Genomic DNA, 22062 nt, shown 5'->3' with positions numbered 1-22062 from the left:
GCCTGCACTGTTCTGCACACGCCCCCCTGGTGGTCAGCACACTTCATAGTGACCAGTTGTTTGGTTGTTCTGCCATTCAGTCTATTTGCATATTAGGGTTTTATATATATATACTAGAGGCCCGGTGCACAAAAATTTGTGCACTCAGGGGGAAGGGAGGGCCCCTCAGCCCGGCCTGTGCCCTCTCACAGTCTGGGACCCCTCGGGAGATAACGCCCTGCTGGCTTAGGCTTGCTCCCGGGTGGCAGAGGGTAGGCCCAATCCCTAGGTGCAGCCCCTGGTTGGGCTCAGAGCAGGGCTGATTGGGGAGTTGGGGCGCCGCCCCTGTCATGCACAGAGCAGGGCGGATCGGGAGGTTGCGATGCCACCCTCAGTCATGCTCAGGGTAAGGCTGATTGGGGGGGATGGGGCACCACCCCCTGTCACACTCAAGGCAGGGTTGATGGGCAGGTTGTGGCGCCACCCCCTGTCACGCACAGAGCAGGGCCAATCAGGGGGTTGGGGCGATGCCCCCTGTCACTCACAGAGCAGGGCCCATCACGGGGGTTGGAGCTCCATACCCTGTCATGCACAGAGCAGGGTGGATCAGGGAGTTGGGGTGCTGCACCCTGTCACACTCAGAGCAGGGCCGATGGAGAGGTTATGGCTCTATCTCGTCACACACAGAGCAGGGCCCGTGGGGGGCGGTTGGGGCGTTGCCCTCTATAACCTACAGAGCAGGGCCTATCAGGAGGTTGGGGCGCTGCCACTGTCACACTCAGGGCAGGGCCGATGGGGAGGTTATGGCTCTACCCCGTCACACACAGAGCAGGACCCGTGGGGTGGGGGGCCGCCGCACCCTGTCACACACAGAGCAGGGCCAATCAGGGGGTTGGAGCACTGCAGCCTGTCACACACAGAGCCGCAGGGTGATCAGGGGGTTGGGGAGCTCCCCCCTATCAGGCACAGAGCAGGGCTGATCAGGGGGTGGGGGCGCCTTCCCCTGTCACGAACAGAGCAGGGCAAATAGGGAGGTTGTGGCCCCGCCCCCTGTCACACACAGAGCCGCAGGGCGATCTGGGGGTTTGGGTACTGCCCCCTGTCACGCTGATCCCGGTGCCGGGAGGCCTCGCAGCTCCGCTGATCCCGGTGCTGGGAGGCATATTACCCTTTTACTATATAGGATAGAGGCCTGGTGCATGGGTGGGTGCCGGCTGGTTTGCCCTGAAGGGTGTCCTGGATCAGGGTGGGGATCCCTACTGGGGTGCCTGGCCAGCCTTGGTGAGGGGATGATGGCTGTTTGCAGCTGGTCACACACCCTTCAGGGTGGGGGTCCCCACTGGGGTGCCTAGCCAGTCTGGGTGAGGGGCTGAGGGCTATTTTCAGGCTGGCAGGTGACTGAAGCTCCCAACCACTCCTTTTTTTCTTTTTTTTTAATTCTGGGCCTTCTTTAGCTCTGAGGCTCCAGCTCTTAGGACTCCGCTGCTTGAAAGCAGGTTTCTGGCCTTTGTTTACCTTCTGTATTTGAAACAATGTTGTGATCCTACTGGCTAAAGCCCAGCGACTAAAGCAGGTTTCTGGGGTTTTGTTTAGCTTCTATATTTGTAACATAGTTGCTTAGAGTTGAAGCTCAGAGGCCGGCAGCGGCAGGCGAGGAATGTTGGAGTCCTCCGTCACTGAAGCAAGCAAGCCTCATGTTCGCTTCCAGCTGCCTGGCTGCCGGCCACCATCTTGGCTGGCAGTTAATTTGCATATCGCCCTGATTAGCCAATGGGAAGGGTAGTGGTTGTATGCTAATTACCACGTTTCTCTTTTATTAGATAGGATATAGATTACATGCTTATAATTGCTACATTAGAAAATACAGAAAAGAGAAAAAACAGTCACCATCTTCAATTATATCTTTAAATGTATAAACTTTTTTTAAAATGAAATAAAAGTATATATGATCCACAAGATTGTTTTACATGTGAAAACAACAAAATAATAACTGAGTGCATTAAGCAATATACTAGTTGCAAAGTATTACATCTATAGAATGTGTTTGTTAACATGGAATCATTAAATCCTGTTATCTTTCATATTGATAAATGTACAAACATTTCCAAATCACTGTCATAGGAATTTCTCAATTCAATATTAAATTCAGCAAATTTTCAGTCATTTGCAAACAGAGAGCCTGGCCTGATTGTCCTAGCTACTGAGAAAGAGGGGAGGAAGCTGCAGACTGCCCATTTCCAGGTCTCAGACAAAAGGACTGGACTCATACTTACTGATAAATGCTGAGATAAAGCAGCTGATGGTGTCTTCTCTCCTCTGCTCTAGTCGGCATTGGCCTGGGCCAGAGCTTCTGCTCGCTGCCTGAATTTTAACAGCATGCTGATACTGTTTCCCATGTGTCGGAATCTGCTGTCCTTCCTGAGGGGCACCTGCACAGTGAGTCCCAACCACTCATAGGTCAACTTTTACATTAAAGAAGGTGACTTAGAACACTGAAATGGGAGAAAAAGTGAATTAGGGTAAAGTGTCAAAGAACAACAGTTTTTTTTGAATTGCAGTACATCTTGTATTTCCTTTAGGGCATTCCTCTGAACATCAGTTTATAAAGTACTTTCAATGAAACTAAGCCTATAGGGGAAAAAAGCAAACACATCACAGGGTTTTTAGGAAAAAAATGAGAAATAGGATGGGAAATGACTATAGTGTAAAATGTAACTTTCTCTTAATTTTCACAACCACTCTGAAATATTCATCATTTATGGTTTATAAATAAAGACAGATTTTTTAAAAAGACCCTGGACTCCTTAGTTGGCCAGCCAACACCCAGGCCCTAGGAATGGAAGCCAGAGGTCTCCTTTGGTAGCCAAGGGGGTGGACAAGGGTGGGTGAGTATTAGCATGCTCTGTGTAAGACATGTTGGTTATGGGTTGGTGAATTTCATAAAGCTGCCTGGGAGAAATCTTACCTCCATCACTTTATATTTGTAGTTTTGCAGGCGTACTCTGAGAAAGCAACTGGATCACAACCTCACCTTCCATAAGCTGGTGGCATATATGATCTGCCTACACACAGGTAACTGAGGCAAACCATGAAACGATAGGCTTCCGGGCATTCAGAGTCAAGTCTCCTTCATCCATGCATATAGTCATTCAAAAAATATGTATATTACCTCCGGCATTATTTGCCAGGCCCTGTTTTAGGCCTATTTTCATGGAACTCACATTCTATTCCTTTGGGAACAGGGTGCGTATTAAAAAAAAGGTCTTGGGTCTCTCTACAATAAAGGTTTATTGGGCACCTTCTGTGGACTTGGCATTCTGCTAGACACTATATACAGTATTCTCCTTTTCTAGTGGGGCATGCCTGCCATGATGCTCCTGGGACAGTTCTAACAATCCTTTTCATCTTTCCACTTAGCTATTCACATCATTGCACACCTGTTTAACTTTGAACGATACAGCAGAAGCCGACAGGCCACAGATGGATCCCTTGCTTCTGTTCTCTCCAGCCTATCTCGTCAAGAAAAAGAGGGGGATTCTTGGCTAAATCCCATGCAGTCCCCAAACATGGTGAGTTGACTCAATGGCAAAGCATCTGGGCTCTGGTCACAAACAAGAAATGCATGGTATCCTTGGTGGATATTGTGTCAGGCTGACATTTCTCCTTTCATAGACAGTGATATATATGACATTCACCAGCATTCCTGGTTTCACTGGAGTGATCATCACGATAGTTCTGGTTCTCATGGTGACTTCATCTATGGAGTTTATCCGGAGGAGTTATTTTGAGGTCTTCTGGTATACACATCATATTTTTATCATTTACTTCATCGGCTTGGGGATTCACGGCATTAGGTAAGGTCCTCAGACACCTTTCTCATGTCTAGCTCCTGACCTTGCATAATTCATTGCCTAAACTGTCCTTCTTCATCTATTTCAGTGGAATTGTCCGAGGTCAAACAGAAGAAAGCATAAAGGAGAGTCATCCTCATAGGTGTGCAGAGTTTTTCGAGAAGTGGGATGATCATGATTCCCACTGCAAGAGTCCCCAATTTGAAGGGAACTCTGCTGAGGTAAAAATCCTATGGACAAGGATAGACTCTTGTTAGGAGCTGTTATTTATATTGTTGTTATTATTATTTGTTATTATTACCATTATTAGTTCAGCCAATATATCCACAAAATTCCTACTACCAAGGAACTCCAATATCGCTGGCAACAGGCGATGGTCAGCAAACTCAATAGTCAATAGAGCCAAATATCAACAGTACAATGACTGAAATTTCTTTTGAGAGCCAAATTTTTTAAATTTAAACTGTATAGGTAGGTACATTGTTATTAACTTAATTAGGGTACTCCTAAGGCTTAGGAAGAGCCACACTCAAGGGGCCAAAGAGCCGCATGTGGCTCGCAAGCCACAGTTTGCCAACCATGGGGCTAGGGGATTAGCATTAGCAGAGCACCCTGAAAAGGAATGAATAATGGTTAGTACATGTTGTAAAACCCTCTCCAAAGGCAATAATGATAGCCCATGTTATTAATAGTTTACAATGGGCCAGGTTTGCTGCATAATATGGATGATCCCATTTATGCATAGCAATAACCTATGAAGTAAGTACTTCTTCTGTCTCCATTTTGAGACAAAAGGACTAGGATTCATGGAGATGAAGTAAACTGTAAAGCTCCCACAGTAAGTAACTAGTCCAGCTGGAATTCAGTCCAGGCATTTAGGACTCCAAAGATTGTGTTCTTAACAACTATATTGTCCCAAAACTTAGCTGTGAAATTCCAGTCAATGTTTTTTAGGGGCAGGAAAGCATTCTTTTTTAAAGCTTTATTGAAATACTAGAGGCCTGGTGCACAAATTTGTGCAAGGGTGGGGTCCAGCCGGCCTGCCCTGATGGGGGCCCATTGGCTGGGCTGGCAGGGCAGAGGGCCCATGGGTGGTTGGCCGGCCCACCCCACCCCCGATCAGGGTGTTGGGGGCTGATTGGGGGCTGGGCCAGCTGGGGGGGGGCAGCGATTCGGGCCCAGATCAGGCTGGTTGGCTGCTGCAGTGTGTGTCATAGCCACCAGTCATTCTGGTTGTTCTGGTCGTTCTGCCATTCTGGTTGCTGGGCTTTTATATATAGATAGATAATTGACAAATAAAATTATATATATTCAAAAGTGTACAATGTGGATGAATGATATACATATACTTTGTGAAATGATTACCATAATGAGGTTAATTAACACATCCATCAATTCACATAGTTACCATTATTTTGTGGTGAGAATGCTTAATATCTACTCTCTTAGTAAATTTCAAGTATACTATACAGTATTATTAACTATAGTCACCATACTGTACATTAGATACTCAGAACTTATTCATTTTATAACCAAAGGTTTGTACCCTTTAACCAACATTCCCCATTCCAGACCCCTCACTCCCACCACCAGCCCCTGGTTAACCACTTTCCTACTCTCTGTTTCTGAGTTCAACATTTTTATTTTTTTTTAAATATATTTATTGATTTTTTACAGAGAGGAAGGGAGAGGGATAGAGAGTTAGAAACATTGATGAGAGAGAAAGATCGATCAGCTGCCTCACACCCCCTACTGGGGATGTGCCCGCAACCAAGGTACATGCCCTTGACCGGAATTGAACCTGGGACCCTTCAGTCTGTAGGCTGATGCTCTATCCACTGAGCCAAACCGGTTAGGGAAAGTTCAAAATTTTTAAAAAAGCATTCTTGAGGTTGGCTTTCATTGGTGTTATAAGAACATGCTTAGAAATTATTGTTAGATAGTGATGATCAAGAAATTGGGTTCCAGGGAACTCAAGGTGTGCCTCAGGGTAATTATGTGGATGTTATGGCTTTACTTTGGTTTGCTCATAAAATATGTTAGATTGAAAAATAAATGGAACGGAAAGGTTAACTTGTGGTGCCTCAAAGTGCTCTGAGGATGATTAAAGCTTTTAAATCAGATGCAGAATGAAGAGCAATAGCTCAGTCCTCATCTAGAAAGGGAAAAATACCTAAAGAAATTCTCTAAAGTTGGCATTTAAAATCAATGTGAAAAAGATAAGTGTTCAGTATACTTTTAGGATAATAGGATAGTCATCTAGGGTGAAAAAGCTGTATCTTAATTCCACACTTTACATTAAAATATCGATCAAGAATTCATGGATCAATAATGTAAATGTTAAAAAAAATCATAAAAGCACCCTAAGGCCACATGGAAAATTTTTTTTCTAATACTGGAATATTAATAAAGATATTCTCTAAATAAGATTTACAAAAAGCTAAGAAGCCAGAAAAGAAAACATAATAAATTTGAATAAATATATATTCAAATATATTATTCTTTATATATACTATATATAGTATATCTATATATACACATAATTTTCTATAGCCAAAAAAACCCCATCATAAATAATAAAGACAGGCAACAAATTACTAAGTAGGAAAATTATTTACAACTTACAGACCATAAACTAATTTCCTAATTAATAAATGACTCCTACAAATTAATAAGAAAAAGCCTAACAACCTCATAAAAAAGATATAGAAGATCGAAGAAATGACGATATGTGTTAATCTTAAATATATTAAATTATGGTAAATGTTTTTAACAGTGGAAGAAATGAATTACATTAAGATACTTCTTTTTAAAAACAAACAGATCAGCAAAGATATGAAAATCTGCTCATGTGCTGTGTTGGCAATGCTCCCACACATTGCTGGTGAGAGTGTGCACCTATACAACTGTTTGTAAGGGTGATTTGGCAATATTTATCAAATTTTTAAATTCTATTTCCAGGAGTTTTTTCTAAAAATATACTTGTATATGTGTTAACATGTATTAGGTTATTCATTGTAGCAGTGCTGGATAGAACAAAATACTGGAAATAAATGTTCATCAATAGAGGACTAGTTAAATCATGGGACTTTCCTACAATTATGGGAGTTTTCAGCAGCCATTAAAAAGAAAGAAGCAGCTCTATAGGTACTAATATGGAACAGACTCTAAGACAGCGGTTCTCAACCTGTGGGTCGCGACCCCTTTGGCGGTCGAATGACCCTTTCACAGGGATCACCTAAGACCATCCTGCATATCAGATATTTACGTTACGATTCATAACAGTAGCAACATTACAGTTATGAAGTAGCAATGAAAATAATTTTATGGCTGGGTCACAACATGAGGAACTGTATTTAAAGGGCCAGAGGTTGAGAACCACTGCTCTAAGATGTTAAATGAACCCTGGATGGTGTGGCTCAGTTGGTTGGAGCATTGTCCTGTATGCAGAAAAGTATTGGATTTGATTCCCAGTCAGGGGCACATATCCAGGTTGCAGGTATATACAGGTTACCCAAGATGCGGGTTTGCTCCCCGGTACATACCAGAGGTAACTCATAGATGTTTCTGTCTCACATTGATGTTTCTCTCCCTCTCGCTTTCTTTCTTCCTAAAATCAAATACACACACACACACACACACACACACACTCAAGTGAGGATTGAAAAATTTTAAAAATTTAAAGATGTTAAATGAAAACAGCATCAGGGCAGTGTGTATAGTCTGTTACCATTTGCATTTTAATGCAATATTATCACTTAAATGCATATTCTCCAGAAGGAATTACAAAATAATAACATTGATTGTCTGCCTCTGGAGAGCTGGGGAGCAGGGATGGAAGGGAGATTTGTACTTTTGAATTTTGTGCAGTGTACATGTTACTTACATGTATTACTTATTAAAAATAATTGTAAAAGGACATCCCTGGCATATGTTAACAGCACACTTAATTTCAAAAGTCATAGGAACTTGGAAGCTATAACCAGAAACCTTCTGTATTATTTGATAAGAAGAAAAACAGAAACCTATAAAGCTTGATCAGCCCCTTACTAGTTAAGGCAGTTAAACCCCGGTCTTACATTGCACATCAACATCTATCTTTTCCCCATATATTACCTGAGATAAGGTATATTTGGCCTATTTGGAGGGATACTTAAAACTCAAGGGTTCCTTGATTGGTTACATAATATCCCAAGGGAGAGAATACCAGTTTTGCTATCTAGTTGAATATATTGGTTTGTTTCTTCCATAAACATTAAGAAAAAACTTTCTTCACATTCTCCCCATTTAAAAATTATAAAAAGAAGTCATGTTTATTGTAGAAAGTTTAGAAAATGTAAAAACATATTTAGAGGAAAATAAAAATTTCATAGAGTTCTACCACGTAGATGTAATACATTTTTACCTTCATCTATATCATTGGATGTTTTCCTCTCTTGTCAAATATTCTTTTGAAACATCAGTTTTTAAAAAGTTGTACAGTATACATTTTTTTTCTAGATGGTCATTTTTAAAGACCTTGAGGGCATTATGCTTATTGAAAAAGTTAAAGAGAAATACCATGTGATCTCACTTATATGTGGAACCTAATTAAAAAAAAAAACTGAGCCCTAACCGGTTTGGCTCAGTGGATAGAGCATCGGCCTGCAGACTGAAGGGTCCCAGGTTCGATTCTGGTGAAGGGCATGTACCTTGGTTGCGGGCACATCCCCAGTAAGGGGCGTGCAGGAGGCAGCTGATCCATGTTTCTCTCTCATCGATGTTTCTAACTCTCTATCCCTCTCCCTTCCTCTCTGTAAAAAAATCAATAAAATATATTTAAAAACAAACAAACAAACAAACAAAAACTGAGCTCATATATACAGAGGAGAGATTGAAGGTTGCCAGACGCAGGGGATGAATGGTGGGCAAAATGGGTGAAAGTGGTTAGGAGGTAAAAACTTCCAGTTAGAAATAAATAAGTCCTGGGAATGTAATGTACAGCATGGTAACTAAAGTTAATAATACTGTATTGCATGTTTCCAAGTTGCTAACAGAGCAGATCTTAAAAGTCCTCATCATAAAAACACACACACACAACTTTTGTAACTATGTGAGGTGATGGATGTTAACTAGACTTACTGTGATAATCATTTTGCAATATATACAAATATGGAATCATTATGTTGTACACCTAACACTAACATAATATTATCTGCCAATCATATTTCAATACAAAAAGAAATTAAAAAGACAGTTTGGTATTGACAAAAAATCTGTATGGTATACCATTTTTGTTACTTTTTTTTCTTAGTAAATACTGTGGCCATTATTATACTTGTATATTTATGCACACTTTAATTATTTCTTTATGCTCCATTTCCTAGAAGTGAAATTCTTGGGTAATAGAGAAAGCATGCTTTCCAGGATGCTGAGATGTATTGCCAAATTGTTCCCTGGGAAGATGCTATTAATTTTCACCAGCTGCACATGTGAATGTGCCCATTCCCCTGCATCCCAGTTAATGGTGGACATTATTGTTTAAAGCAGCTTTTCAATTTGAGGGCCTCAAATGCTATTTAGTTTTCTAATTCATTTCTCTGATTAGTTCTCAGGCCAAAAAATTTTCCACATTGTTAACAGTCATTTCTTAATTTTTTTTTCCAGTTTTTCTGAATTCAGCCAGGGATTTTTCCCAAATAAGAAGTAGCATCAAATTGTATAAAGCCCACTCTCAGGTTCACTAGCCCCATTTTCTCCCCAGAGAGACCTAAGGAAGTTATTTACCTGAAACAGAATGAGAAACCTCACTGCACATAGTTCTGATGTATTATGCTTGAACAATTGTGGAAGAAAGGATATAACATTACGAGAAAATACATTTTTTGGTAGCTCCTGTGCATATGGAAGCAACTTGCTATGTTTAAAAAGATTTCAGGGATAAAAAGGCTGCTTTAAAAAAAACAAAAACATGTAGACAAGATAAAAAGTATAATGCCAGCCCCGCTGGTTTGGCTCAGTGTTAGAGCATCAGCCCAGAGACCTAAGGGTCGAGGGTTCAATTCCCGATTAAGGGCATGTACCTTGGTTGCAGCTCCATCCTCGACCCTGGATAGGATGTGTGTGGCAACCAATTGATGTGTCTCTCATACCGATGCTTCTCTCTCTCCCCCACCTCCTCCCTCCCTTCCACTCTCTCTAAAAATCAATGGAAAAAATATCCTCTGGTGATGATTAAAAAAGAAAAAAGTATATTACCATGTTAGGTGTTTTGAGCACCTGAGAAAAGAGGTGATGGATAAGTATCAAGTTTTACTAGGTGAATCGGTTAATAATGCAGATTTTGTAATCAAAGAAAAAACGATTAATTTCAAGAGAAACATCAAAAGTGCTTTATTCAAAGTAATGTCCATCGCTAGCTACACATTGCCCCCATCTTTCAGGTAATTTGTGGATACTGTCCCAATAGAACTTTCCTTGTTTTGAGGCAAACCATTCAGAGACCCAGTTTTCCACTTCTTTGTACGTTTTGAAGTGCTGCTCAGAAAGTGCGTGTGCCATCGGTCAGAACAAGGGGTAATCTGATGGAGCAAGGTCTGGTGAATATGGCGGGTGGGTTAACACTTCCCAGGCAAGATCTTTTAACGTGTCTTTAACTGGTTTGAAGTGTGTGATGGTGCGTCATCATGAAGCAAAATTATTTTGCCATGTCTTCTGGCACATTCTGGTCATTTCATGATCAAAGCGTGGTTCAAATTGATTATTGGTTGTTGGGAGCAGTCAGTATTAACGGTTTCACCTGCTCTTAGAAGCTCATAATACACCACACCTTCCTGATCCCACCAAACGCAGAGCATTGTCTTCTTTCTGAAGCGATTTGGCCTTGCAGTCGATGTTGATGGTTGACCTGGTTCAACCCATGGTTTTGTGCGTTTAGGATTCTCAAAATAAACCCACTTTTCATCGCCAGTCACAATTAGATGCAAAAAAAGACTTTCTTTAGTGCCGTTGAAGCAACAATTTACTGATGACTTTTTGGTTTTCCATTTGTCTTTCATTCAGTTGATATGGAATCCATTTTCCTTCTATTAAGATCTTTCCCATTGCTTGTAAACGATCAGAAATTGTTTGCTGAGCAACATTTAATCTTTCTGCAAGTTGTTTTTGAGTTTGACACACATCTTCATCCAATAATGCTTGTAACTGTTGGTCTTCAAACTTTTTCCGTTGACCTGGACATTCTTTGTCTTTCACATCGAAATCATCACTTTTAAAGCATTTAAACCAGCGCTCACAAGTATCTTGAGATGGAGCATGTTCACCATAAGCTTCCCAAAGTATTCAGCAGCACTTTTCTTCAAAATAAAGTAATAAATTAAAACTTCCCGCAAATGCTCTTTTTTTTGGCACGAAATTCGACATTTTTAAGCGTAAAAATATCTATGATGTTAATACCTTCAGAAAATTTGACATATGAAGTTTTGAAGCTTGTTGTCAATACAACAAAATAGCATACATATCAAATCGCATATATATACCAACACATGTGTAACTCCATCTATTGAAAAAAATCCACATTATTAACCGGTACACCGTATTGTTACCAATAGTGTCAACCACTTTCACTTTTGTTTTCTGTTGTTGTTGTTGTTAATCCTCTCCTGAGGATATTTTCTTCCATTGACTTTCAGAAATAATGAGAGAGAAAGAGAGAGAGAGAGAGAGCGAGAGAGAGAGATTGATTGGCTGCCTCCTGCACGAGCTCTAACTGGAGCCAGGGATTGAATCTGCAACCCAGGTAAGTGCCCTTAACCTGAAAATCGAACCTGCGACCCTTTGGTGTGTGGGGCCAATGTTCTAACCACTGATCTACCTGCCAGGGCAGTTTTTTGTTGTTAATCCTCACCCGAAGGTATTTTTCCACTGATTTTTAGAGAGTAGAAGGGAAGAGAGACACATAGAGAGAAATATTGATGTGAAAGAGACACACTGATTGGTTGCCTCCCACTGGAGAATGTGCCCCTGACCAGAATCAAACCTGGGATCCTTCAGTCTTCAGGCCGACACTCTAACCACTGAGCCAAAGTGACTAGGGCTTGTTTTGTTCTTAATCATCTTCAATTTCACATCTACCTTTTCTGTTTGTTTTTCAGATTGGGCAAGCTATCCTGGAAAACAGTCTTAGATTCTGAAAATTAAGTTACATATAAGTAGTGTCCCCCAAAATGTATACACACTTTAACAGCTGACAACTCAATTTCCTTTTAAATGTTGAAAATGAACTGTATGTTAATAAACACTGACTTTATATATGTATAAAAATATATATGCTTTGGGGGGGACAACCTGTATTTACCATATACTTTCTTTCTGTGCTTTTCTTTTGCTTCCTGGTGAGACCTGTAAAATTTCAGGAAGTGATCTGTTTTATGAGTAACAGATTAGCAAAAGAAACTATTGTAGCTTATTCCTTTCCATTTCTGTTCTCAAGATTTGGTGAAATTAGTGGCTTAATAATGATACACAGCAGAGAATTCAATAAATATTTACTGAAAGAAGGAATAAACTGCTACACAAATAAATCCTAAAGAAGAGATTAATGTGTAACCTTATTCTGTACTCTGTTTCTTTGCAGTCTTGGAAGTGGATCCTTGCACCAGGTGTTCTTTATATCTTTGAAAGGATCCTCCGATTTTATCGCTCCCAGCAGCGGGTTATGATTACCAAGGTAAAGCATATGCACTTTCATGTTGCTGTGATAAGAGTTCTGGTCTTCCCGATTATAGAAATAAATTTCCATGCTGTTACCCTGTAGGGAATAAAAAAAAAAAATCTTGGAGGTAACATACTTCAGTTCCTCCAGTGCTGGACAGAACTATGGGAAGAGGGGTTTAGCAGAAATCATCAACATGGGTCTATGTCAGAGGCTGCAAACAGGCGGCCTGTGCCAGATGTAGCCTACAGACATGTTTTGTTTGGCCCACACACTCATTGTTTAGAAAGTTGAATTAGTTGCTAACACTTAAAAATCTGGATGGAGGCTTTTACATTAAAAATTGCATTTCTGGCTTCTCTTGAAGAATCAGGCAACCTAATAATGCTGTCGGTTCCATAGCGTAACCAATTGCCTGAAGTAAGTAACTGCTATTCCCTTTAGAAAGCATTTATGCTAGCAGTTCACCACTGTCACCAGCCCTCCAGCTTTATTCATTTACTTTGTCTACCGTTCCTGTCACCATTTGAAATGGCCTCCTTTGGTCTCTGTGCCTCATTCATAGGTTGTCATGCACCCATCCAAAGTTTTGGAATTGCAGATGATCAAGCGTGGCTTCAGCATGGAAGTGGGACAGTATATTTTTGTTAACTGCCCCTCAATCTCTTACCTGGAGTGGCATCCCTTTACTCTGACCTCTGCTCCGGAGGAAGACTTCTTTTCCATTCATATCCGAGCAGCAGGGGACTGGACAGAAAATCTCATAAAGGCTTTTGAACAACAGCATTCACCAATTCCGAGGTAGGTCCTAGAGAACTGCAGAGACCCAGACCAGGATGCAGACAGGCAAATATGAGAATACAATTCCTCATTGAACCTTATGTTTGGTACAATAGAACGTAATAAAAAAAAAAACAGGCTGAAATCAGCCATGGGAACTGCTATGTCTCTGGGAGGGTGTTTGAGGTTGTGGGGGGAGGGAGGTGAGACTTCACTTGCCTATTGCCTTCTGTCTTCTGCCAGGATTGAGGTGGATGGTCCCTTTGGCACTGCCAGTGAGGATGTTTTTCAGTATGAAGTGGCTATGTTGATTGGAGCAGGAATTGGAGTCACCCCCTTTGCTTCCATTTTGAAGTCCATCTGGTACAAATTCCGGCATGCAGATCACAACCTCAAAACACAAACGGTACGCTCCCTCATACCACCTTTTATCTGGTGTGGGCCTGACAGGTCCATTGCTTTCATGGGCTAAGCTCTTTACAACTGATGAGCAAGCACCCCTCCCTGGAGTTATGAGACCGAGTGATCACTTCTCTCTGCCAAGGCATCTGCTTCTACAGATTGACCATATGAATAGGGTCTTCATTTTCAATTTGGAGTTTAAAATTACCTTGAAACAAAAATGACATTGGCGGGTGATCTTTCTCCACAAGGGAAATTGTTAGGACTCTGGACATTTGAGCTGCCTAAGGTCTGCTGTTCTGTAGAGGTGATTTCTCGGGTCACCCTAAACTTGATCAACAAATATACAGTATATCTACCTAATCATGTCACTACAATGCACATTGTAAAGGGCATTTATAGAAGGCTATGTTCTCTCTTGGTGATTCCAGATATATTTCTACTGGATCTGCAGGGAGACAGGTGCCTTTGCCTGGTTCAATGACCTATTGGCTTCCCTGGAACAGGAGATGGAGGAATTAGGCAAAGTTGGGTTTCTAAACTTCCGTCTCTTCCTCACCGGATGGGACAGCAACATTGTGAGTTCAAACAACACACTAATTCCCATGTTCGATGCAAGCTGAATGTCAGACCAAAGACGGTGTGTGCTGATTGGAAATAATTTTTGTGTGTGTGATTTCCTACCTGCTCTCACCCTCACATTCAAGTTTAAAAGTAGCTGAAGGAAGAGACAACTAGCAGGGCCTTCTTTTTCTAACTTTTTATTTCTCTGACTCCAGGCTGGTCATGCAGCATTAAACTTTGACAAAGCCACAGACATCCTGACAGGTCTGAAACACAAAACTTTCTTTGGGAGACCTATGTGGGATAAAGAGTTTTCTACAATAGCTACCATCCACCCCAAGTAAGTGTATTCTCCTCTCATTAGTTGAGTTTACAGACTTAGGGTTTAGGAAAGGCATTATGGTATGTTGAACACTCTTGGGAAAAGACCTCCGGGGCAGAAACTACTTGCACCATTCCTAGATTATTGCTTAAAACTGAGGAAATTCCATCTGGGGTTTCAGCCAAATAAGGGTCATGATCTCGTAATTGATGTGAATACGTTTGCTGCACCACAACCCCCCATTCAAATACTGAGGCAAGGAGACTCAGTTCTGATTTGTATTACCAAATGAAATAGAACTGGAACAGTTCAAATGCATTGCTTTTGGCTTAGTGACCTCAAAGCAGCAAGGATTTGGGCTGTATTTATCTAGTTAGCTGATGACCTGACCTCAGTCTTTCTGGAGGGGTTTGAAACACAGGAAAACCTAGTGCCCTGAGGTCAGACATTCTGATGAGAAGGAGATTAAGCTGATTGTATTAGATAAATTCCAGGAACAATTGGCAGGTGAAGATCAATTCAATTACACAAATGGCTTTAATGGCAGCTATAATTTTTATTTAAACCTTAAAACAATCCTGTAAGGTGGGTACTGTTTTTATCACCATTTTAGAGTGGGGGCAAATACTGAAACACAGAGAGGTTAAGAAACTTTCCTAAAGTCACACAGCTGGACAAGTGTCAGAGCTGGGATTTTAACCCAGGCAGCCTGGCTCACTAGTCTAGCTAGCACTTAACCACTACAGGGCACTACAGCTGAACATGTTCTGAATAGAATAGGCAAGGCTGACTACCTAGTGCAGTGGTTCTCAACCTTGGCTGCACATTAGAATCACCCGGCAATCTTTTTAAAATCCTGATTTCTGGGCCTCATCCTCCGGAAATTCTGTTTCTTTGTTATGGGGTGAGGCCACAACATTAGTAACAAAGAAACAGAATTTCCGGAGGATGAGGCTCAGAAATCAGGATTTTAAAAAGATTCCCAGGTGATTCTAATGTGCAGCCAAGGTTGAGAACCACTGATGTGATAAGGGCTGAAAGCTCATTTGGAGCTTGTAAGAAGAAAAAGTAAGAAAACTACTATGAAGAATGTGAGAAGGGTGTCAACAACTGAATTTCTATGCAGAGTTGTCAGTAGTAGAGACCTCATTTTTCCATTCTAACAACATCGCAGCCTTTACTAGCCAACTATTCTTTTCTTGCAGGTCTGTGATTGGAGTCTTTTTATGTGGTCCTCAGGCTTTGGCAAAGTCCCTGAGCAAATGTTGTCACCAATACTCCAGTCTGGATCCTAGGAAGGTTCAATTCTACTTCAATAAAGAAAATTTCTGACTTATAGAAATAAGGACCACAATCTGCATTTCGTCTCTCCTTTGTATCTTCAACAACTTACTTGGTCTGGTCAGACACTTAAGGACAAGAACGTGCTTCTCAAGACTTGACTCTCAGGCATTTTTTTGGTTGGATTCAGTTTTGTTTTTTGAACTTAAAGACAAGTGCTGGCGAAGATGTGCATAAAAGGAGATCCTAGTTCACTACTGGTGGGAATGCAGAGTGGTGTAGCCACTTTGGAAACAGTATGGAGCATCCTCAAAAAATGAAATATGGAAATGCCATTTCACCCACTTCTGGGAACATATCCCAAGAATCCTGAATCACCAATCAGAGAGAATGTATGCACCCCTATGTTCACAGCAGCACTATTTACAATAGCTAAGATCTGGAAACAGCCCAAGTGCTCAGTAGATGAGTGGATAAAGAAGCTGTGGTACATTTATACAATGGAATACTATGCAGCTATAAAAAAATATCTTACCCTTTGAGCCAGCATGGAGGGACCTGGAGAGTATTATGCTAAGTGAAATAAGCCAGACAGAAAGACAAGTATCACATGATCCCACTTATATGTGGAATCTAATGAACAAAATAAACTGATGAACAAAATAGATCTAGAGGCATGGAAGCATCGAAAAGACTGACAAATCTCAGAGGGAAGGGGGCGGTAAGAGATTAACCAAAGAACGTATATGCATATATGCATTGTCCTTGGACACAGACAATAGTGCTATGAAGGCCTGAAGGTGGGGTGGGGGAGGGGGCAGAAACAGAATGGAAGAGGTCAATGGGGGAAGGGAACTTTTGTAATACTTTCAGCAATAAAGATAATTTTTTAAAAGGAACCCAAGAATTTCAGAAGTCACAATAATTGCAAAGTCCATGGAGCCTTTCTTCAGAAAATAGCCATAAATCATTTTAGAATGCCATAATAATTGCAAAGTCCATGGAGCCTTTCTTCAGAAAATAGCCATAAATCATTTTAGAATGCCATGACTACAGCAAGGCCTGATAGCAGAGGTGGATGACAATTTAACCCCAGGTGATTTTGTTGATTGCAAGTGTTACTTTCGCCTGGACCTTGGGTCATATTCTCCCCTCCCTCCCATCATCAAAAAAGATTTCGAAGTAGGGTGCTTTTTTAAAATAAAATTTTATTTAAGAATTAATGACAAAACACAATAAGCATAAATAAAACATAAAAATACCAAGAACCCCATTTCTATATACAATATGAACAGTCTTACTGTTATTTTTAAACATGGTCTTATCCAGTGTGAACAGCCATTTATGCTATACTTATTTTTGCTTGTCAAAAAAAAGGATTTTCTTCTTTGCTTAATGAATGCATCTTTTATTACTTTATCTGGGGTCTCCATTTGGGAAAGAAAATCTTGAAAGTATGCTAATCATAACTGAAATTGTATAACTGAGAGTCAGCTATAGTCATTAGCTTGCATTGTTCTGTTGGAAATAATTGCAAAAACTTGAATTTGATCTTAGGACAATTTAGTCAACAGGGCTCTTTATCGCCATTTTTATTAAGGGGGTGTATTAATCTCTAGTTTTAATAAAAGATAATTTAGAATTTTGATAACATCTTTTTGCTCCGACATACTTATTCATTAGGGAATCATTCCCATAATGACATAAGTCAAATGCCTTTTTTCTCCTGTCAAAATGCTTTTTAATTTCTTCTATCCTCCTGGCTCCGGGATGTTAGTAGTCACAGTGAATCAGTAAAAGGAAAGACCAGGGCCTTTAAAAGAGGGAAAAACCTCACATTTCATTGTGCCCAAAGTCAATTCATCAGATTTAAAAGACTGTTTCTACTGAATTAGCATTATAGCACCTATTTCTTTCTCTTTTTTTAAGTGACCAAAAATGAATAAATGATAGTTTCTAATTATCCAGAAACCTGTATAACTTGTAACTTGGAGTATTTTTCAGTCACTAGTCTGAACAAAATAAAGGTAAGTCCAGATCTTATGGTAGTGAATTATGTTTCATGTATTAATTGGACATTAGTAAAAAGTACTAACAGATGTTTCTGTAGGAATAGATTGGGGTACCCTTACTGTTGCCAACTTCCTGGATTTCAGCTGTCTAAATTTAATAAGGCTTTAGAAACATGCACAATGGAACCTTGACAATATGGTTCTTATTAGACAGCTGCTGACCAAATGATAATTTGGTTTTCAATGAGTTTGGTTTGGAAACTTAGTATTCCTTGAATATCTTATGAGTTCCTAATGAGAGGCTTTACTCTTGATCTCAATGTCTAAATTGTATTGACACTTCCAAGATATGACTGCTGCTAAAATCAACATACCAAGGTTTAACAGCAGTCACCAACCGGTGGCCTGTGGACCACTGGTGGTCCGTGAGGTCCGAAACGTTGGCGACTGCTGGTCTAGACTATTCATGTAAGTAGGCAGAAAAGGTAATGATAATAATAAGTCCAACATATAATCAACATCCAAGCCCAATTTCGGGCTGTGCATGACACCTAGAAATCTCCTAAGCTGTTTTGAGCAAGTTTTTCTTCTTAGGTTGTAATACGAAGTATCTTATTCAGCAAACTCTTATAGTAAATGTTTATATATCAGAGTAGAAAATCTCTCAATTTCAGTGTCTCATAAAGTTGATTATCTTTGCATTCTTTTGCTTGATATATAAGCAATATGCTATTACATTCTCTAAGCCTATTGCAGGCTTTAATTCACTTGACTATACTCCTAATCTGGGGGTAGGATTCTGAGAATATAAATAGGCTCGAGTAGTTCCAGTGGAACTTTACTAATTATTAAGGCACCTCATAACCTCTTGAGGTTGGCCTGATGGAGAGAAATCATGTTTCTCCTTAATGCTACTATGAGAGAAGGAACAGTAGGCTGAAAGAGCCATAAGTCAGAGCTAGGGCACTAATTATGTTCATATCTATCTGCAAGGAAGCAGGCAGGGGAAACAACCATATTTATCTGCTTGCACTCTACATTTGGTCCTCTTAAAATAAATAGGAATGTAAAAGTTTTAAGGTTTTCTGTTTTAATTTCCCAGAATAAATCTGGTTACAGGGTAGGCCTATAGGTTAGTGACTTAGGTAGGATGAAATACATTTTATGCATTTGATTGCTGTTCAGTTTTTATTTTATCTTGAACATGTGAAAAATCAGTGGATTTTGTAACTTTTAAGGTTGACTACCTAGACTGAAGGGTTTTGGGAGAAGGAAATGTCCAGTTTCGTGTTGTTGACACATTAGAACCAGTGGCTAATACATTTTTGTCTTACCTCTGAACTATGCATGTGAATAGACCTACTACTGACAAAAAATGCATTTTGATATTTGGATTTTTATAAACTAAATACATTACTCTGCTAGGCTCTCTGTTTTGTTGGCCTTTTTATCATTTTATAGCTCTAAGCACATTTTATTTTCTTCCTGTAGACTCAGAAGTTCTAGCAAGTTCTCAAAGGGCAAATCTTACTATTCCACAGGAAGCAGACTAAGAAGAAACTAAGTTTCTGAAAAATTTGTTTCTGAGAAATTCTCAAATATAATAAAGAAGAATAAATGGTTAACTTAATAAAAACAGAACTATGGCAATATAACATTGAAGTACAATATTGCAGTAAGGGTAGAAAATACATTAAGGTTTCACCCTTGGTATTCAGCTTTTTAAAGCAAAAAGTTCATGTGTATCAATTTGCATTATACTAAAACTGTGTTCAAAGTTTATTTCAAGTCACAGAAAATATATAAACTAAGACAACAGAATGATCTAGTTTTGTTCTGAGAGAGGTGATGGGAATCCTCCACCTGGCACCAATTTGAGTCATTCAAGGATTAGGATGTAGAAGTCATCTTTTTGCAACATTTCAACAGAGTTATGGAATTATTTTCCATATTTGTTGCCAGGTATTTTTGAAAACCTGTAAGGAAAAGTTGGGAGAAAGCCATTAGAATTGGAGACAAAGTTCTCTTCTCCAAACAGCAGGAAAAAAATTAAAAAGTTGGGGAGAGAGACTATGCACAAGAGTAAAACATCCGGGGCAGATTCCTAAGGTATCTGCCTCCTGCCTCTCAAAAGTAATCATCCTTTACAGCAGGGCTTCTTAACCTCAGCACTATTGACATTAGGGGCCATATAAGTTTTTCTTATGGGAAGATGTCCTGCACATTACAGGATGTTTAGAAGCAACTCTGGTTTCTACCAGTGAATGCCAGTAGCATCGTCCTTCTAAAGCTGTGGCAACCAAAAATGTCTCCAGACATTTCAAAATGTCCTGTAGGTGGCAAAATTGCCTGTGGTTGAGAAACAGTGTTCTAATGGCAATGGTATATAAGTGTGTCAGTGATAGCAGGGATGGATCACAGGTAGTGAGGTACACAATGGAGGGAGAGCCAATACTTTGGCTACAGCATGCACAGATACCAGCAAATAAACATTAAAACCTTGCCTGTGTAAATTGCACAGAGAAAGATTAAAAATGGCCGCAGAGTAGGAGGATGCTGCACTGACATGCTTCTAGGAACAAGCTGGAATTACAAATGAAATATGGAAAGGCTTCCTGAATAATCAACAGAAAACTCACAGGAGAGAACCCTGATACCCAAGAACTGAAGGTGGAGACCACATAGAGACTGGTAGGAGGGGCAAAGGCGTGAAAGGGCTGGCCGGGCGCCCACAGATAGCAACTGAAGTCCCAGAGAGATATCTCAGCTATGTGCGGGGTGCCACTGAGAACTCTGGGATCTAATCCCGAAGCTGGGCTCCCCAGCAGAGAACACCAATCTGAGGAGGGTACCTACATAACATCTAGCTGTGAAAAGCAGTGGGGTGCTGTCTGCCAGGGAGTGGCAGCTCAAAGTTTGGGTACCCTCTTGAAGGGCCAATGCACAAAAATTCCCTGTGCAGCCACCCACCTTGTGCTCTGGCAGAGGGAGGGTGAAGTGGACTGGAGCTGTGAGAGCAGAACCCAGGACTGGGGATTCAGGGGATAGAGTTCAGAAGGCAGACACCCCACGTTTCCTGGGTTGTCATTCCCTCACACAGTGAAGAACATCTTTCCCACCTAGACATCTGCTTTGTCTGGGGGGAAGATAGTCGACACACCCTATTGGAAAACACCTTGCCCCGAGGCCACTTAAGAAATTAAAAATAACAATTAGGCCCTAACCAGTTTTGCTCAGTGGATAGAGATTCGGCCTGCGGAACCCAGGTTCGATTCCGGTCAAGGGCATGTACCTTGGTTGCGGGGCACATCCCCAGTGGGGTGTGTGCAGGAGGCAGCTGATCGATGTTTCTCTCTCATCAATGTTTCTAACTGTCCCGCTCCCTTCCTCTCTGTAAAATATCAATAAAATATATAAAAAAATAACAATTTGCCTCCAGGCAAAAACAAGTGCCCCGCCCTGTTGGAAAAAAAAAAAAACTCACCACACCCGAGGATGATTGCCTGGGGCAATTTAATTGGAATCCTATTAGTCTGCAGACAGAGGCTTTGAATCTTTGCCTGATTCAATTAGTCAGAAATAGCCTTTAACACTGCCCTGCACTAGAGATTGAGAGGTGTAGAGGATCTATACCTAAAACATAGTCACAAACCCAAACAGATAGCCAAAATGAGGAGACAAAAAACAACCTCCAAATGAAAGAACTAGAGAATTCTCCAGAAGAAGAGATAAATGAAGCAGAGATAAGAAATTTATTTGAAACAGAGTTCAGAGTAATGATGTTAAAAATGCTCAACAGTATGAAAAAAAGATATAGTAACTATGAAAAAAGAACAGTCTGAGATAAAGAATGGCATACCACAAATAAAGAACACATTGGAAGGAATACATAGCAGATTAGGGGAAGCTAAGGATAGAATCAGTGAATTAGAAGACAGAGTTGAAAATATCACTCAATTAGAGAACCAAAAAGAGAAAACAATTAAAAAACAGGAGGACAGCTTAAGGGAGCTGTGGGACAATGTGAAACGTAACAATATTAGGATAGTAGGTGTGCTGGAAGAGGCAGAAAGAGAGAAAGGAATAGAGGTGTTTGAAGAAATAATGGTAGAAAACTTACCTAATCTGGTAAAGGAAAAAGTCACACCAGTTCAGGAGGCACAGAGAACCCCAAACAAG

At 40.4% G+C, this 22062-nt stretch overlaps 2 protein-coding genes across 4 annotated transcripts in view; one reads left to right on the top strand and one right to left on the bottom strand.

Annotated features, from left to right (window-relative positions):
- The window catches only part of NOX1 (NADPH oxidase 1), a gene marked incomplete at its 5' end in the record, with an annotated part of 34275 nt that extends 17513 nt beyond the window's left edge, over window positions 1–16762 (top strand). The window contains 11 exons of the mRNA XM_081081657.1: window positions 2305–2415; window positions 2967–3051; window positions 3397–3548; window positions 3652–3833; window positions 3919–4051; window positions 12445–12537; window positions 13088–13323; window positions 13546–13708; window positions 14136–14282; window positions 14484–14608; window positions 15796–16762. Of these exons, the coding sequence (XP_080937783.1) occupies window positions 2305–2415; window positions 2967–3051; window positions 3397–3548; window positions 3652–3833; window positions 3919–4051; window positions 12445–12537; window positions 13088–13323; window positions 13546–13708; window positions 14136–14282; window positions 14484–14608; window positions 15796–15922 (1554 nt within the window). The 3' untranslated portion in view covers window positions 15923–16762. The remainder of the gene's footprint in view (window positions 1–2304; window positions 2416–2966; window positions 3052–3396; window positions 3549–3651; window positions 3834–3918; window positions 4052–12444; window positions 12538–13087; window positions 13324–13545; window positions 13709–14135; window positions 14283–14483; window positions 14609–15795) is intronic.
- A 1036-nt stretch (window positions 16763–17798) lies between these two features.
- The window catches only part of CSTF2 (cleavage stimulation factor subunit 2), a 30265-nt gene continuing 26001 nt past the window's right edge, over window positions 17799–22062 (bottom strand). For all 3 annotated transcript variants that reach the window (XM_081081853.1, XM_081081854.1, XM_081081855.1), the window contains one exon: window positions 17799–19859. The gene's annotated coding sequence lies outside the window, so the exon portion shown is untranslated. The remainder of the gene's footprint in view (window positions 19860–22062) is intronic.

Source organism: Myotis nattereri (genome assembly GCF_964212035.1).
Source record: "Myotis nattereri genome assembly, chromosome: X".
In the NCBI taxonomy this organism is placed as follows: Eukaryota; Metazoa; Chordata; class Mammalia; order Chiroptera; family Vespertilionidae; genus Myotis; species Myotis nattereri.
The sequence above is the reverse complement of the archived record's forward strand: the minus strand, read 5'-3'. Positions and strand labels throughout refer to the sequence as shown.